Genomic DNA, 19,030 nt, shown 5'->3' with positions numbered 1-19,030 from the left:
TATCAAATTCCTCAGCCACACAAAGTGCTGACCACGGATGCATCCCTCCTGGGGTGGGGAGCTCATGTCTGTGGGCTTCACACTCAAGGAGTTTGGTCCCTCCAGGAAAGAGGTCTTCAGATCAATCTCCTGGAGTTGCGAGTGGTCTGGAACGCTCTAAAGGCTACTACTACTACTACTATTTAGCATTTCTATAGCGCTACAAGGCGTACGCAGCGCTGCACAAACATAGAAGAAAGACAGTTCCTGCTCAAAAGAGCTTACAATCTTAATAGACAAAAAAAAAGTAAGCAAATCAAATCAATTAATATGTACAGGAAGGGGGAGAGGAGGGTAGGTGGAGGCGAGTGGTACAAGTGGTTACGAGTCAAAAGCAATGTTAAAGAGGTGGGCTTTCAGTCTAGATTTAAAGGTGGCCAAGGATGGGGCAAGATGTAGGGGCTCAGGAAGTTTATTCCAGGCGTAGGGTGCAGCGAGACAGAAGGCGCGAAGTCTGGAGTTGGCAGTAGCGGAGAAGGGAACAGATAAGAAGGATTTATCCATGGAGCGGAGTGCACGGGAAGGGGTGTAGGGAAGGACGAGTGTGGAGAGATACTGGGGAGCAGCAGAGTGAGTACATTTATAGGTTAGTAGAAGAAGTTTGAACAGGATGCGAAAACAGATAGGGAGCCAGTGAAGTGACTTGAGGAGAGGGGTAGTATGAGTAAAGCGACCCTGGCGGAAGACGAGACGGGCAGCACGGGTAGAGTGCTCGGAAAGAAAGGGGCAGATTTTACGGATGTTGTAAAGAAAGAAATGACAGGTCTTGGCGATCTGCTGGATATGAGCAGAGAAGGAGAGAGAAGAGTCAAAGATGACCCCAAGGTTTCGAGCTGAGGAGACAGGGAGAATGAGAGAGCCATCAACAGAAATAGAAAACGGGGGGAGTGGGGAGGTGGGTTTGGGTGGAAAAATGAGAAGCTCGGTTTTGGTCATGTTTAATTTCAGGTGGCGTTGAGACATCCAGACAGCAATGTCAGACAAGCACGCTGAAACTTTGGTTTGGATGCAAGGTGAGATATCAGGGGTAGAAAGGTAGAGTTGGGAGTCATCAGCATAGAGATGGTAGGAAAAGCCATGGGATGAGATTAATGAACCAAGGGAAGAAGTGTAGATAGAAAAGAGGAGGGGACCAAGAACAGAACCCTGAGGTACGCCGACAGGCAGAGGGATAGAAGTAGAAGAGGATCCACCAGAGTGAACACTAAAGGTGCGGAGGGAGAGGTAGGAAGAGAACCAGGAAAGGACAGAGCCCTGGAATCCAAGTGAGGACAGGGTATTGAGAAGTATGCTGTGATCGACAGTGTCAAAAGCAGCGGAAAGATCAAGAAGAATGAGGATGGAATAGAGACCTCTGGATTTAGCCAGTAATAGGTCATTGGAGACTTTAGTAAGCGCAGTTTCGGTTGAGTGGAGAGGGTGAAAACCAGATTGTAGTGGGTCAAGAATAGCATGTGAGGAGAGAAAATCAAGGCAGCGGTGGTGAACAGCACTCTCAAGTAATTTGGAGAGAAAAGGGAGGAGGGAGATGGGTCGGTAATTAGAGGGACAAGTAGGGTCGAGTGAAGGCTTCTTAAGGAGAGGTGTGACCACAGCATGTTTAAAGGCAGTAGGGACAGTTGCAGTGGAAAGTGAGAGGTTGAGAATGTGACAGATAAAAGGAATAAGAGCAGGTGAGATGGCATTAAGAAGGTGGGTGGGAATGGGATCAGAGGAACAGGTGGTACATTTTGAGGAAGAAAGGAGAAGTGTAGTTTCCTCTATAGTAACTTCAGGAAAGGAGAAAAAGGAATGAGGGGAAGGAGAGAGAGGGGAACGGACTAGTGGAGGGAGAGGTGGCGAGGTAGAGAATTCAAGGTTTATCTTTTGAACCTTGTCGTGAAAGAATTCAGCAAGGGTCTGAGGAGATAATGAAGGGGGAGTTGGGGGAGGGGGCACCTTGAGGCGAGAGTTCAATGTGGTGAAGAGAAGTCGAGGGTTAGAGCCAAGAGAGTTGGTCAGTTGGATATAATAATCCTGTTTCAGAGATCGGCTGTCCAATGAAATTATCCAAATTCAGACAGACAATTAGGTTGCCATGTATTACATCAACAAGCAGGGGGGCACCGGATCTCGCCCCCTGTGTCGGGAAGCCGTCCAGATGTGGCTTTGGGCTCGCCATCACGGCATGTTTCTCCAAGCCACGTATCTGGCAGGCATAAACAACAGTCTGGTCGACAGACTGAGCAGGATTATGCAAACTCATGAGTGGTTGCTCAACATGGGCGTTGTACGCAAGATCTTTCGAGCATGGGGCACCCCCTCGGTCGATCTTTTTGCCACTCAGCTCAATCACAAGGTCCCTCAGTTCTGTTCCAGACTTCAGGCCCACGACAGACTAGCGTCGGATGCCTTTCTCCTTCATTGGGGGACAGGCCTTCTGTATGCATATCCTCCCATACCTCTGGTGGGGAAGACTTTGCTGAAACTCAAGCAAGACCGTGGAACCTTGATTCTGATTGTTCCCTTCTGGCCGCGTCAGATTTGGTTCCCTCTTCTTCTGGAGTTGTCCTCCAAAGAACCGTGGAGATTGGAGTGTTTTCCAACCCTCATAACTCAGAATGAGGGGGCGCTTCTGCATCCCAACCTCCAGTCTCTGGCTCTCACGGCCTGGATGTTGAGAGTGTAGAATTCGCTTCCTTGGGTCTTTCTGAGGGTGTCTCCCGGGTTTTGCTTGCTTGCAGGAAAGATTCCACGAAGCGGTGTTATTTTTTCAAATGGAGGAAGTTTGCTGTCTGGTGTGATAGCAAGGCCCTAGGTCCTCACTCTTGTCCTACACAGACCCTGCTTGAATATCTTCTACACTTGTCAGAGTCTGGTCTCAAGACCAACTCCGTAAGAGTTCATCTTAGTGCAATTAGTGTTCTTCATTGTCGTGTAGAAGGTAAGCCTATCTCTGGACAGCCTTTAGTTGTTCGTTTCATGAGAGGTTTGCTTTTGTAAAAGCCCCCTGTCAAACCTCCACAAGTGTCATGGGATCTCAACGTCATTCTCACCCAGCTGATGAAGCCTCCTTTTGAGCCACTGAATTCCTGCCATCTCAAGTACTTGACCTGGAAGGTCATTTTCTTGGTGGCTGTTACTTCAGCTCGTAGAGTCAGTGAGCTCCAAGCTCTGGTAGTTTATGCTCCTTATATTAAATTTCATCATAACAGAGTAGTCCTCCGCACGCACCCTAAGTTCTTGCCAAAGGTGGTGTCGGAGTTCCATCTGAACCAGTCAATTGTCTTGCCAACATTTTTTCCCCGTCCTCATACCCACCCCGCTGAACGTCAGTTACACACCTTGGACTACAAGAGAGGATTGGCCTTTTACGTGGAGCGGACGAAGCCCTTCAGACAGTCCGCCCAAATGTTTGTTTCTTGAGATCCCAACAGAAGGGGAGTCGCAGTCGGGAAACGCACCATTTCCAATTGGCTAGCAGATTGCATTTCCTTCACTTATGCCCAAGCTGGGCTGAATCTTAAGGGTCATGTCATGGCTCATAGTGTTAGAGCCATGCCAGCGTCAGTGGCCCACTTGAGGTCAGCCACTATAGAAGAGGTTTGCAAGGCTGCGACGTAGTTATCAATCCACACAGTCACATCTCACTACTGCCTTCAGCAGGATACCCGACGTGGCAGGCGAATCTGTTTGGGGTTTAGAATCCAACTCCACCCCCTTAGGCTCATTTTTATTCTATTCCAGGCTGCACTCTCAGTTAGATGTTCTAGTTCGTAGGTCAATCCTTATTATGTCCTCGCCGTTGCAAGGCCCAATAGACCTTTCTTTGTTGTTTTGAGTAAGCCTGGGTGCTAGGGATACCCCAGTCGTGAGAACAAGCAGCCTGCTTGTCCTCGGAGAAAGCGAAGATACATACCTGTAGCAGGTGTTCTCCGAAGACAGCAGGCTGATTGTTCTCACAAACCCGCCTACTTCCCCTTTGCAGTTGTTGTTTGTTATTTGCTTTTTGATATAACTGTCGCGTGCACGAGGACCTTGGCACACTGTCCGGCTTCTTCCCCGGGAGCACTGGTTTCGTGAGTCCTTGGACCACTACCGTGGAGCGGCAGTGGCAGGCAAGATCACCTACAAGGTAGAGATGAGACAAGACTGGACAGGAACCCCGGACTGGAGTTCTACACAGGAATACTCAGAACTGGAACGCACCGGACGGGTGCGCACTGGAGTGGGGCCCGCTGGGCTGGACACACTGGAGTGGCCCCACAGGACAGGAACCTACAGGAGTGAAACCCGCTGGACTGGAACACACTGGAGCGGAACCCGCGGAACTGGAACACCCTGGACCTAGGCTTCACCTACACTTGACTGCCTTCCCCCTCGGGTTGAGCCCTCAGGTTCTGGCAGCCGGTAGGACTTACAGGAACCGCAGGAATGAAGGTCCAGGAGTGCCCCCTGGCCCCTAGGCGATGGCAAGGCAGACAGGCAGGGAATGTCCGGGTTCTGGCAGTAGGCAGGTTCAAAGCAATGGTCACAGAAGGGCTGGAAACCCACAGAGCAATAACACAGAAGGGCTGGAAACCCACAAAGCAATACACACAGAAGGGCAGAAAACCCACAGAGCAATACACACAGAAGGGCAGAAAACCCACAGAGCAATACACACAGAAGGGCAGAAAACCCACAGAGCAATACACACAGAAGGGCAGAAAACCCACAGAGCAATACACACAGAAGGGCAGAAAACCCACAGAGCAATAAACACAGAAGGGCTAGAAACCCACAGAGCAATAAACACAGAAGGGCTGGAAACCCACAGAGCAATAAACACAGAAGGGCAGAAAACCCACAGAGCAATAAACACAGAAGGGCTGGAAACCCACAGAGCAATAAACACAGAAGGGCTGGAAACCCACAGAGCAATAAACACAGAAGGGCAGAAAACCCACAGAGCAATAAACACAGAAGGGCTGGAAACCCACAGAGCAATAAACACAGAAGGGCTGGAAACCCACAGAGCAATAAACACAGAAGGGCTGGAAACCCACAGAGCAATAAACACAGAAAGGCAGAAAACCCACAGAGCAATAAACACAGAAGGGCTGGAAACCCACAGAGCAATAAACACAGAAGGGCTGGAAACCCACAGAGCAAATAACACAGAAGGGTAGGAAGCCCACAGAACAATAAACACAGAAGGGCTGAAAACCCACAGAGCACAAGACAAGGAAAGCAAACAGTGCTAACAGCACACTAACCTCGGGACCTAAGGCACTGCCGAGGAAATGGCAATGCAAAGGCCAGGACTGTAGTCTCCAAGTCACTAATAAAGCTCATCAAGACCAGAGCCACAGCTGCAGCAATCACCTTGCAACCAAACAGAGGCTTGACACACAAAGCAGTCATCCCATAGGAAGGAACAGCGGGAGCCATCTTGGATACTGGCAAGGAGGAGGAAGCGGCAGCCATCTTGGAAGAGGCAAAGCCCACACAGGTGAGGTTCAGTAGGGCAATCAGCACACAGAGCCAGAGAGAAACTAAGACAGAGACAGACACAGAGACAAGCAGAAGCCAGCACAGCCACTGACTCCCAGAAACAGGGTAAGTAAGAGGGTGGTCACGGCCACAGACGTGACAGTACCCCCTCCTCAAGACCCCTCTCTCGGTCTCCCTGAGGAGGTCAGGTGTCCAGGGGTAACTGTGGTGAAACCTTCTGATCGGTGTCAACCCCCAGACATGGATCACTGGACTGGAAGTCACAAAGAAGTTCAAAACTGGCAGACAGGAGCGGAACTTGTCAACAGGAGGCTCCTTCCAATCACCGCTGGGCCAACTCAGGAACTGGGATGCATCAAGAGGAACCATGTTCAAAAGGAACCCTTCTCTGAGGGAACCCAGACTGAACTCAGGAAGCAAACCGGGACTGGGACCCGGACTAGAGTCAAGAAGCAAACCGGGACTGGAACCCAGGCGTGCGTCAGGAGCTTGACTGGAACTGGAACTCAGAGCAGGCTCAGCATCTTGGCTGGAAGTGTAACTAGGAACGGACTCAGCATCTTGGCTGGAACTGGAGCTCGGAGCAGGGTCAGCATCTTGGCTGGAACTGGAACTTGGAACTGACTCAGCATTTTGGCTGGAACGGGAGCTCGGAGCAGGGTCAGCATCTTGGCTGGAACTGGAACTTGGAACAGACTCAGCATCTTGGCTGGAACTGGAGCTCGGAGCAGGGTCAGCATCTTGGCTGGAACTGGAACTTGGAACTGACTCAGCATTTTGGCTGGAACTGGAGCTCGGAGCAGGGTCAGCATCTTGGCTGGAACTGGAACTTGGAACAGACTCAGCATCTTGGCTGGAACTGGAGCTAGGAGCAGGGTCAGCCTCTTGGCTGGAATTGGAACTTGGAACAGAAGTTGAACCGGGACTGGGACCCGGACTGGAATCAGAGTCTTGACTGGAACAGGAATTCTGAACAGGAGTTGAACCGGGACTGGAACCCGGACTGGAATCAGAAGCTTGACTGGCAGGGCCCCTCAAACTGGACTCAGGAGCTTGGCTGGGAGCGCCCCGCGAACTGGACTTTAACTGAGGCTTGGCAGAACACACCCTTTGGACAGGGATCGGAGGCTCGAGCGGAAGCGCCACTCGAACTGACCTTCGGAGCTTGATTGGAGGTACCCTCCAGACTGGAAGCGGAGGTGCTACCTGAACCACCCTGTGGACTGGCATCGGAGGCTTGGTTAGAAGCCCCCCTTGAACTGGACTCAGTGGCTTGACTGGACGGGTCACTTGAACAAGAACCGGAGACTTGACCCGAAGCGCCACTTGCACAGGAATCTGAGGCTCCATCGAAGGCTTCCCTCGGACTGGACTCGGAGACTTCAAAGGGCGTGCCACTTGAACGAGGACTGGAGGCTTGACCTGGAGCGCCACTTGCATAGGAATCTGAGGCTCCGTCAGAAGCACCCCACGGACTGGACTCAGAGGTTTCAGAGGGCGTGCCAGTTGAACGAGGACTGGAGGCTCGACCTGGAGGACCATTCGAACAGGAATCCGAGGCTCCATCGAAAGCCTCCCTCGGACTGGACTCGGAGCCTTAAGTGGCATCGTTACTTGGACTTGAATTGGAGGTTCAGTATGAAGCATCCCCTGGACTGGACTCAGAGACTTAGGAGGCAGCGCTACTTGAACTGGGGTCAGGGGCTTGGTCCGACGCCTCACTCGGCCTGACCTCAGAGACCTGGTCAGGACCGTCCCTCGGAACGAACTCAGAGGATTAACTGGCGGCTTCACTCGAACAGGATTTGAAGACTCCACTTGAAACTCTCCTTGGACTGGACTCAGCGCCGGTGGACTGGAATCCCGAATAGGAACTAACCCGCTATGGTACCGCAGGCTGCTCTGCTGAGGAGACCTGAGCGGAGGAATTCCCCGGCGTCTTCTTTCGGCCTCAGCTTCAGGAGTATCCCGCAGAGCTGGCTCCTCCAGAAGTCTGAGGCGGTACTCACAGAGCGAGATAGCAGGATTCATGTCAGAAACTGGGCTATGGCGGACCAGACGCCACCAGAGACGCTTTCTTTCAGCTGCTGCTTCAGGAGTAGCCTTCAGGGCTGGATCAGACAAAAGTTTATCTCGGTACTCCCGAAGCGTCATAAAAGGACCCAAAAAAGAAACTGGGCTGACATAAGGATCAGAGTCAAAATCAGAAACTGCACCCGGATTGTCCACCGGGAATGAACTCATGGGCAGGCAGCCCACTGGGAGTGATGATCTTGCCGGACTCATGGCCTTTGCATTCTGTCGCGTGCACGAGGACCTTGGCACACTGTCCGGCTTCTTCCCCGGGAGCACTGGTTTCGTGAGTCCTTGGACCACTACCGTGGAGCGGCAGTGGCAGGCAAGATCACCTACAAGGTAGAGATGAGACAAGACTGGACAGGAACCCCGGACTGGAGTTCTACACAGGAATACTCAGAACTGGAACGCACCGGACGGGTGCGCACTGGAGTGGGGCCCGCTGGGCTGGACACACTGGAGTGGCCCCACAGGACAGGAACCTACAGGAGTGAAACCCGCTGGACTGGAACCCGCGGAACTGGAACACCCTGGACCTAGGCTTCACCTACACTTGACTGCCTTCCCCCTCGGGTTGAGCCCTCAGGTTCTGGCAGCCGGTAGGACTTACAAGAACCGCAGGAATGAAGGTCCAGGAGTGCCCCCTGGCCCCTAGGCGATGGCAAGGCAGACAGGCAGGGAATGTCCGGGTTCTGGCAGTAGGCAGGTTCAAAGCAATACACACAGAAGGGCAGAAAACCCACAGAGCAATACACACAGAAGGGCTGGAAACCCACAGAGCAATAAACACAGAAGGGCTGGAAACTCACAGAGCAATAAACACAGAAGGGCTGGAAACCCACAGAGCAATAAACACAGAAGGGCTGGAAACCCACAGAGCAATAAACACAGAAGGGCTGGAAACCCACAGAGCAATAAACACAGAAGGGCTGGAAACCCACAGAGCAATAAACACAGAAGGGCAGAAAACCCACAGAGCAATAAACACAGAAGGGCTGGAAACCCACAGAGCAATAAACACAGAAGGGCTGGAAACCCACAGAGCAATAAACACAGAAGGGCAGAAAACCCACAGAGCAAATAACACAGAAGGGTAGGAAGCCCACAGAGCAATAAACACAGAAGGGCTGGAAACCCACAAAGCAAATAACACAGAAGGGTAGGAAGCCCACAGAACAATAAACACAGAAGGGCTGAAAACCCACAGAGCACAAGACAAGGAAAGCAAACAGTGCTAACAGCACACTAACCTCGGGACCTAAGGCACTGCCGAGGAAATGGCAATGCAAAGGCCAGGACTGTAGTCTCCAAGTCACTAATAAAGCTCATCAAGACCAGAGCCACAGCTGCAGCAATCACCTTGCAACCAAACAGAGGCTTGACACACAAAGCAGTCATCCCATAGGAAGGAACAGCGGGAGTCATCTTGGATACTGGCAAGGAGGAGGAAGCGGCAGCCATCTTGGAAGAGGCAAAGCCCACACAGGTGAGGTTCAGTAGGGCAATCAGCACACAGAGCCAGAGAGAAACTAAGACAGAGACAGACACAGAGACAAGCAGAAGCCAGCACAGCCACTGACTCCCAGAAACAGGGTAAGTAAGAGGGTGGTCACGGCCACAGACGTGACAATAACTGAGCGGGACTCTCGCGCGACGGGCACGAAGACAGCCATGCATGCCCCGTGCGCTGGAAGGCTCTGGCAAAACTTCTGTCTAATTTTGCCATGGAAAATTACCATTCCTGGGCCGCCATGGACGTCAACCCAGTCGTGAGAACAATCAGTCTGCTGTCCTCGGAGAACACCTGCTACAGGTATGTACCTTCGCTTTTCTCTTATTGGAGATGGGTGAATAGTGGAGAGCCGCATGGATCTCTACTGGGACCGGTGCTATTTAACACATTTATAAATGATGTGAAAATCAGAACAACCAGTGAGGTGATTAAATGTGTAGATGATGAACAAATTTGTTTTGTTCATTTATAAATTTGGTGATTAAATTTGTAGATGAACAAACTATTCAAGATTGTTAAAACACATGAAGGGGCATTTTCGAAAGAAATGTCTAAGTTGGAATTTGGACGTTTTTGTAAAACGCGGGGAGAAGGCATTTTTGGTTTTGAAAATACCATGGATGTCTTGGATTTGGACGTCTCTGATTTTTGGCGATTTTCGCCGTCGAAGTCTAAAACGTCCAAAAACAAGCCATTTGCATGTGGGAGGAGCCAGCATTTGTAGTACACTAACATGCCAGGACAGCAATTGGGCACCCTAGGGGGCACTGGAGTGGACTTCATAAAATGTTCCCAGGTACATAGCTCCCTTACCTTGTGTGTTGAGCCCCCCAAAACCCACTACCCCAACTGTACACCACTACCATAGCCCTAAGGGGTGAAGGGGGACACCTAAATGTGGGTACAGTGGGTTTTGTTGGGTTTTGGAGGGCTCACATTTACCACAAGTGTAACAGGTAGGGGGGGATGGGCCTGGGTCCGCCTGCCTGAAGTGCACTGCACCCACTAAAACTGCTCCAGGGACCTGCATACTGCTGTGATGGAGCTGGGTATGACATTTGAGGTTGTCAAAAAATTTGTTTACACTTTTTTTAGGGTGGGAGGGGGTTGGTGACCACTGGAGGAGTGAGGGGAGGTCATCCCCGATACCCTCTGGTGGTCATCTGGTCAGTTCGGGCACATTTTCACGGCTTGGTCGCAAGAAAAAATGGACCAAGTAAAGTTGGCCAAGTGCTCGTCAGGGACGCCCTTCTTTTTTCCCGTTATCGGCTGAGGACGCCCATCTCTTAAGCACGCCCCAGCCCCTCCTTCGCTACGGTGTCAACACGCCCCCATGAACTTTGATCGTCCCCGCGACGGGAAGCAGTTGAGGATGCCCAAAATCGGCTTTCGATTATGCCAAGTTGGGTGACCCTAAGAGGACACCCATCTCCTGATTTGTGTCGGAAGATGGGCGCCCTTCTCTTTCGAAAATAAGCCTGAAAGTTATTCAAAGTTGTTAAATCGCAAGGGGATTGTGAAAAATTACAAGAGGACCTTACGGGACTGGGCATCTAAATGGCAGATGATGTTTAATGTGAGCAAGTGCAAAGTGATGCATGTGGGAAAGAGGAACCCAAATTATAGCTACATAATGCAAGGTTCCACTTTAGGAGCCACCGACCAGGAAAGGGATCTAGGTGTCATCATTGATGATATGTTGAAACCCTCTGCTTAGTGTGTGGAGTTGGCTAAGAAAGCAAATAGAACGATAGGTATTATTAAGCAAGGAATGGAAAACAAAAATGAGGCCGTTATAATGCCTTTGCATTGCTCCATGGTGCGACCGCACCTTTAATATTGTGTTCAATTCTGGTCGCCACATCTGAAAAAATATATAGTGGAATTAGAAAAGGTACAGAGAAGGGCGACGAAAATGATAAAGGGGATGGGACGACTTCCCTATGAGGAAAGGATGAAGTGGCTAGGGCTCTTCAGCTTGGAGAAAAGATGGCTGAGGGGAGATATGATAGAGGTCTATGAAATAATGAGTTGAGTGGAACAGGTAGACATGAATCTCTTGTTTACTCTTTCGAACAATACTAGGACTAGGGGGCACGCGATGAAACTATTAAGTAGTAAATTTAAAACGAATGGGAGAAAATGTTTCTTCACTCAATGTGTAATTAAACTCTGAAATTCATTGCCAGAGAATGTAGAAAAAGCGGTTAGCTTAGCGGGGTTTAAAAAAGGTTTGGATGTCTTCCAAAAGGAAAAGTCCAAGACCATTATTAAAATGGACAGGAAAAATCCACTGCTTATTTCTAAGATAAGCAGCATAAACTGTATTGTACATTTTTGGGATCTTGTCAGGTATTTGTGACCTGGATTGGCCACTGTTGGAAACAGGGTGCTGGGCTTGATGGTCCTTCAGGTCTGTGTACAGGAGAATCCACCTAAGCGGAGAACTCAAACGCCCCACGAGAAAACACAAAAGTGTAAACAAAAAAGGTGGGAGGTCTGTCCCAGTATGGTAATACTTATGTACTAATATTTTGGATGCTGGGAGGGCAGGGGGCACCAGCTCATCCTTTGCCTCAGGCATTGCCTTGACCTGCCCCTGGAATGCGGAATTTGGTGTGAATGGTGTTGGGTCCACTTGCTAAAAGTTAATATAACATGATCAAATTTAAGTTAATAACTGGAGTGAAACACCAAGGAAATCTACAGTGTCAGCATTTAAATTTCAAAATGGTAGCTGTGAAAAAATTGAGGAAAATGGTAGGGAAAAAAACTAAAAGGAGCAGATGCAAACATTAAGGGCCCCCTTTACTAAACCACACTAGTGATTCCTTATGGCAAATGCGATGAAGCCCATTCGAATTGAATGGGCTGCATCGCATTTGCCTCACTGGGACTTACTAGCATGGTTTAGTAAAAGGGCCCCTAAGAATTTACACTGAAATCAAAACCAGTGAAGAAACTCACATTTCAAGGAGGAAAAAAGATCTCATCAAACTGCAGCAATCAATATCAAAAGGATACACCGCTCTTTTTTTGTTTAGTGGTTCTTCTGCCCGTAGTACAACAAGTAATCATAGATAAAAAAAACCTCCTCCCCTAAGATTTTAAACAAGGCTTTAAAAAAAAAAAATACCATCTTGGAAACCCAGACCAGATGTATTCTATGTATTAAAAAATATAGAAGGAAGGTCAAATGGCAGCTGGTATGGTTAAAGGGTGATGTTAAAGAAGATATGAGAGCCAAAAGAACATCTTTCCAAAAAATGGAAAAAGGATCCCAATAAAGAAAACAGAGATCAGTATAAGCATTGGTCAGGAAGGCTAAATGAGAATTTGAAAAGAAGCTTGCCATAAAGGGAAAAAGTCATAGTAAAACTTTTTCAGGTGCTTTAGATGCAGAAAGCTTGTGAGGGAGTCAGTTGGACTATTAGATCATCATTGAGTAAAATGTACTAAGGGCAGTCAAGACCATAGTGGAGAGACTAAATGAATTATTTGCTTCAGTTTTCACGGAGGAAGATGCAAGGGAGCTACCCACAACAGAAATGATATTTAAAGGTGATGATACAGAAGAATTGAAACAAATCTCAGTGAACCTGGAAGATGTAACAGGCCAAATCAACAAGCTAAAGAGTAGTAAATCACCTGGATGGGATGATATACACCCACAGCACTGAAAGAACTCATAAATAAAATTGCATTTCTTACTATTAGTAATCTGTAACCTATCATTATCGTTCATGGTACCTGAGGACAGGAAAGTGGCCAATGTTAAGGGCAATTTATAAAAAGAGTTCCAGGGTGATCTGGGAAAATACAGCCTGGTGAGCCTGACATCAGTGCTGGACAAAATGATGCAGACTGTTATAATTACTAACATAGACAAGCATAGATTAATTGAAAAGAGTCAACATGGATTTTCCTTAGGGAACTCTTGCCTTAACAATCTGTTACATTTTTTGAAGGCATGAATCAACATGTGAATAAAGGTTAGCCAGTTCATAAAATGTGTCTAGATGTTAGAACACTTTGACAAAATCCCTCATAAGAGACCCCTAAGGAAATTATAAAGCCATGCGATGAAATGTGGATTGGGTACTGGTAAAAAAAAAAAAAAAATAGAAGACAGAGAGTAGGTTTCAGAGGCCAATTCTCCCAATGGTGTAAAGTAAACTGTGGAGTACTATAGAGATCTGTACTGGAACCAGTGCCTTTTAACATATTTATAAATGTATTACAGTGATTACATCTGCAGATGACACAAATTATTAAAAGTAATTAAACTGCACCCAAACTATGAGAAACTGCTGAGAACCTTGCAAAATTAGATGACTGGGCATCTAAATGGCAGATGAAATTTAATGTAGACAAGTGCAAATAGATGCATATTGGAAAGAATAACCCAAATTATACTACATGATGCTAAGTTGCAAATTAAGGTGTTGCCACCCAGAAAAAAGATCAAGCTGCCATTGTGGACAAAACCTAGAAATCACCTGCTGAGCGTGCAGTGATGGCCAAAAACCAAACAAAATGTTATGAATTATGGACCCAATATTCAAAGAAAAGTTGAACTCCTAAATTAGGCTTGTAAATTTGTGAACTATTTTCAGCCATATTTACAAGCATAATTTTTTCAGCTGAAAATTTAATCTTTTAAACTCTTAAATTTGGTTCAAAATAAGGCACAAATTTAGGTGTTATCTGACACAGGATCTGTTTTATTCCTTTGGATCCTGCTGCAGGTAACATGCACTAATCTTTAGTAAAAAAAAATCCCTTTGGTTGCCTTGTGCTGAAAACAGTGCTAAGATCCTAAATTTTGCCAGTGCAAATTAGGCTCTTAATTTTAGGAATTTTGTGAAATGTTGAGCCTAAATTTAGGCATGCAGCCCTAGTAAATTTTCAGAGGCCAATCTGAGAGCCTAGGGGCCCTTTTACTAAGCCACGTAAGCGTCTATGCATGCCCAACACATGCCAAAATGGAGTTACTGCACGGCTACCGTGTGGCTGTTATGTTAATTTCATTTTTGGCGCAGCCAAAAATATTTTTTATTTTCTGGCCGCATATCGGACGCACACCAAGTGGCATTTGGCGCGCGTAGGTCATTACCGACCGGTTACTGTGTGAGACTTTACCGCTAGGTCAATGGCTGGCGGTAAGGTCTCAGACCCAAAATGGACACGCAGCAATTTTCATTTTGACGCACGTCCATTTTCAGCAAAAATTTTAAAAAGGCATTTTTTGTAGGTGCGCTGAAAATTAATTCTGCGTGCGCCCAAAACACGCGACTACACTACCGCAGGCCATTTTTCAGCGCATCTTAGTAAAAGGACCCCTTAGTTCTTAAACTTAGAAGTCAAATCTTTTTAGTTGACCACTAGCAGGTTTATTTTCGAAAGAGGACGCCCATCTTTTGACACAAATCGCAAGATGGGCGTCCTTCTCACAGGATCGCCCAAATCGGCATAATCGAAAGCCGATTTTGGGCGTCCCCAACTGCTTTCCATCGCAGGGACGACCAAAGTTCCCAGGGGCGTGTCGGAAGTGTAGTGAAGGTGGGACTTGGGTGTGCCTAACACATGGGCATCCTTGACCCATAATGGAAAAAAAAAAGGGCGTCCCTGACAAACACTTGGACAACTTTACCTGGTCCTTTTTTTTCTTACGATCAAGCCACAAAAAAGTGCTCGAACTGACCAGATGACCACCGAAAGGAATCGGGGATGACCTCCCCTTACTCTCCCAGTGGTCACTAACCCCCTCCCACTCTCAAAAGAAATGTTAAAACATATTTTTTTGCCAGCCTCAAATATCATACCCAGCTCCATGACAGCAATATGCAGGTGCCTGGAGCAGTTTTAGTGGGTGCAGTGCACTTCAGGCAGGCGGACCCAGGCCCATCCCCCCCTACCTGTTACACTTGTGGTGGTAAATGTGAGCCCTCCAAAACCCACCAGAAACCCACTGTACCCACATCTAGGTGCCCCCCTTCACCCATAAGGGCTATGGTAGTGGTGTACACTTGTGGGTAGTGGGTTTTGGGTTTTTTGGGGGGACTCAGCACACACGGTAAGGGAGCTATGCACCTGGGAGCAATTTCTGAAGTCCACTGCAGTGCCCCCTAGGGTGCCTGGTTGGTGTCCTGGCATATGAGGGGGACCAGTGCACTACGAATGCTGGCTCCTCCCATGACCAAAGGGCTTGGATTTGGTAGTTTCTGAGATGGGCATCCTCAGTTTCCATTATCGCCGAAAATCAGAAACAACCAAGTCTAAGGACGACCATCTCTAAGGTCGACTTAAATTTCCAGATTTGGGTGTCCCCGACCGTATTATCGAAACGAAAGATGGACGTCCATCTTGTTTCGATAATACGAGTTTCCCTGCCCCTTCACGGGGACGTCCTGCGAGGACGTCGTCAGAAAAACTTGGGCGTCCCTTTCGATTATGCCCCTCCACGTGATTAATTGCTTAGCTACTATATATCCAAAAAAGTACTCTGCTCTGCCCCATTCTATTAGGGGCAGAAGCAATGTCTAATATTATTAGAAAGTAATATATCCATGATACAGTAGCCCCTGTCCTGGAAATGTATATAAGGACATCAATTGATGCTCTCAGAAATGAGAATTCCCTTTATAGTGTCAATCATAAGCTACATCTGTCATTAATTACAGTATTCCTGAATGTTACCAGTGATAGAGGGCTCTTAGCACCCACAGTATAAACAGCACTCTCCTTGCAGCACCTCAGATCCACAGAGGCTCCTTAACACACCCAGTACTGGGGCTGATCAATGGTAAATAGTTACATACCTGCCCCTGTTCTTGGCATCAGTGGAAGAGATACTACATCTGCGCTGTTCAGGGTGAGTATTGGCTGGCCATGCATGAGAGATTATCTGCTGCGGGCTGTATGCTCTGTCCACCAGTTCCATACTGCTCACCTCCAGACCTTTAATGAAGACCCCAGTATTGCCGCGTCTGGCAGGTTCACTCAGGGTTCTGTGACAGCTATATTGTACGCCATTACCGCAGGGTAGGTCCAAGCTCTGGGTCTTTTTTAGGATCGTTCTCTGCTTCTGTCTGCCTAAGACTGGCGTGGAGGAAAAAGAAGGCTGAGGCTGCACAATGTCCACAGTGCTACTGTTCTGATTCAGTCCCTCATCAGAAACACTACAGAGCAACAGCTTCTGAGTAGCCAAAGAGCCAGAGCACATACTCATTGAAGATCTTATGTTGGGAGATACTTTGGTAGCAAGTTCTTTATTAATAATCCCTATATCTGCAGGAGAAGTTGAAACCTGTACCCCAGGAGAATAATTTAACTTCTCTAAGTATGAAATGCTACTGCTTTTTTCAGAAAGCATGCTCGGATCCATGCCATCAGAATGTCTGCGCTGGATAATCAAACAATCATCACTGTGGATGCTACCAGCTTCTCCATGGCAAGTTAATCTCCTGGTTCTCTGAGCTACTTCCAGTTTCTTTTCAAATACAAGTTTGGACTCCTGACACTTGGACCAGGCAAACTGCCATTGCTTTGTGCCTCTGCTGTTCCCCAGCTCTGAGGCCAGCTCTTTCATTTCTTGGAAAGCAGTTTGGCAGATTTCTGGGTGCTGCTCCTTGTAAGTCTCCAAGGACTTGATGGCCATGGCACAATAGTCTGGTGAGCTGCAGTCCTCCATGCTGATGCAGGCTAGATGTCGCATCCCCTCCAAGGCCCACTCATAAGCCTGCAAAAAACATGAAACGCAATCAAACAATTAGTGCACATACAACAAATAAAATCAGGCTGTCTACGTGAAAACTCAGCAGTGCAGTGATCCAGCTGCCTAAGCAATGCCAGTTAAGAAAGAGCTTTGTATTATGCTGAGAAAACAAACATCCCATTCTCCCGGTTCTTTCAGCTGCACCAGGAGCTGGCCACTCCTCAGTTGGGTCACTGTTTGCCTGATTATCCCAGAGATCCTTAGGATTTAGTGTTTATTTTTCTCAGCAGATGCTCGTGAGAAAAGCTAAGGTGTGTTTTCTAATGTTTGCTACAAGTCTAATTTCTTGTACTTACATGTGGACTTAGCTCATGATCTATTTATAGTTCTTAGAATTTGCATAGGAACACCAGCCAGAATTTTTAAAATCTATTCTTAGGAAGTAGTCATCATTAAAAGGCATCTTTTGTTTTTAATGACCGTTGCTCCTACCTTTGGGAAACAGCATAATGAAATCCTTGAGATTACTGTTGATCCCAAGGAGCTGTCTATTACAAGAACTCCAAGAGCTGGAAATGAAGTCTTGAATATTAAAAAAAAAAAACAACTCTGTGACATGCATGAGACATACACATAAACCTCAAAACTCTACTCCTTGGTCAGAGAGAACCACATACAAGATGTAACAAAATTCAGAAAATACATAGCAACTGTAATCATCTTCAAAAACAAAAATTTAGATCTAATACATTCCATTTAAACTTGTATTTCCTCCATGAAATCTCACACTTCCCCTTTAAAAGAGAAGTTATCTGCTCAAATTGAGCAATCTCCACCACCTTACCCCTTCAGAACTGAAAACCAGCTGTTTGCCTCCAGAAGTAGGCTATTGTCAGGTGGGCAACATGAAGGCAGTGTGAAATTAAACATCTACTTCATCTATGTCCAAGACTTCTCCCTCACATCTAACCAACAAACATAGGGCTGGAGAAAAGCCAAACTGGTTCTAATGTATCAATCTAATGTCAAACTACATTACCTACCATTAACAAACCTCCATATGTTCCAACCACATGTGCAAATAATTCCCCTGCTCCCCACAACCTGTCAGTATTGTGGATATGAGATGCTAAACTTTGAAAAAAAATATGGGGTATCTGTACTCCCAGTGGAGCAAGCTGTATGTAAGCTCCTGACTTATTACAAATAGACATTTATGAACTATGGGTTCAAAGAACCTGCCTATCTGCTTTCTCTAACTCCAAATGAAGATCCTGATTCCAACAGTCTATGAAGCCTACATCCAGGGCTTAATCTGTGCCAGAATTAGATGGAATTTATTTATTTATTATGATATTTCTATCCCACATTATCTCAAACAGAGTTCAGGTTCAGTGGCTTACCAGCACCTTTTGTTTTTAACTTTAAAACACAGTGTTGTTTTTCTAGCAAAAAAGGTGCCGGTACTCAAATGCTAGGCCACCCTTCAAGAGTGGGGTAATCACAGAGGGACCCACCCCATAATAGCCAGGCCACCTGCAACCAGTCATAGAATCTATGACAAGACAGAATTGGTGTGTAGAGCCTGAGCTCTTTCATTAAAACTTGGGTTCCATGGGTCAATTTTAGCAGACAATGGAAAAGGTGCCGGTACTCAGTACCTCCAAGTACCCTCTCAAAAAAAGCCCTGTTAAAACAGGAAGTGACATTAGGGATAGTTGAAGCCCGGTATGCACTCAAATGCCACATAATTGAAAGATGAGCTTTCCCTGCAGCTTTGACCCCTTTGATCCAGCCCTCTGCAGGTTAAAGAGTCACAGAAGCAGTGCACAGAATCAGTTAGGAGTGTCTAAGCCCTATTGCCACTTTTTTTTCCATCACCTACCAACATGTGCAGCCCATAACAGCTGTGAGTTACACTTTTCTTCCTCTTCTCACTAACACCATGTGGTTCATTGATCATCAATGGTTTGATCAGTGTGGCACTCTGGAAATACAGTGGCGTCTGGTTCAAACTGCTGCTGATCAGAGAACCGCTTTGCTGTAACAGAAAAAAAAGAGGCAAGCCCTAGAGAATGACATGGGGACAGGGACAGAGCCCACGGGGAGGGGTCAGGACTAATTTTGTGCCCATGTCATTCTCTACTTTGAAGGCTGTTAATGAATTGCACAGTTATTTATGTTTAAGTAATGCAGACTGTTGGCCACAA

At 47.2% G+C, this 19,030-nt stretch overlaps 1 protein-coding gene across 1 annotated transcript in view; it reads right to left on the bottom strand.

Annotated features, from left to right (window-relative positions):
• The window catches only part of PLEKHG4 (pleckstrin homology and RhoGEF domain containing G4), a 507,451-nt gene that overhangs the window by 187,284 nt on the left and 301,137 nt on the right, over nucleotides 1-19,030 (bottom strand). The window contains exon 14 of the mRNA XM_030205018.1: nucleotides 15,925-16,844. Within this exon, the coding sequence (XP_030060878.1) occupies nucleotides 15,925-16,844 (920 nt within the window). The remainder of the gene's footprint in view (nucleotides 1-15,924; nucleotides 16,845-19,030) is intronic.

This window comes from Microcaecilia unicolor, chromosome 5 (genome assembly GCF_901765095.1).
Source record: "Microcaecilia unicolor chromosome 5, aMicUni1.1, whole genome shotgun sequence".
Classification (NCBI taxonomy): Eukaryota; Metazoa; Chordata; class Amphibia; order Gymnophiona; family Siphonopidae; genus Microcaecilia; species Microcaecilia unicolor.
Note: the sequence above shows the minus strand (reverse complement) of the source record. Positions and strands in the feature narration are given on the sequence as shown.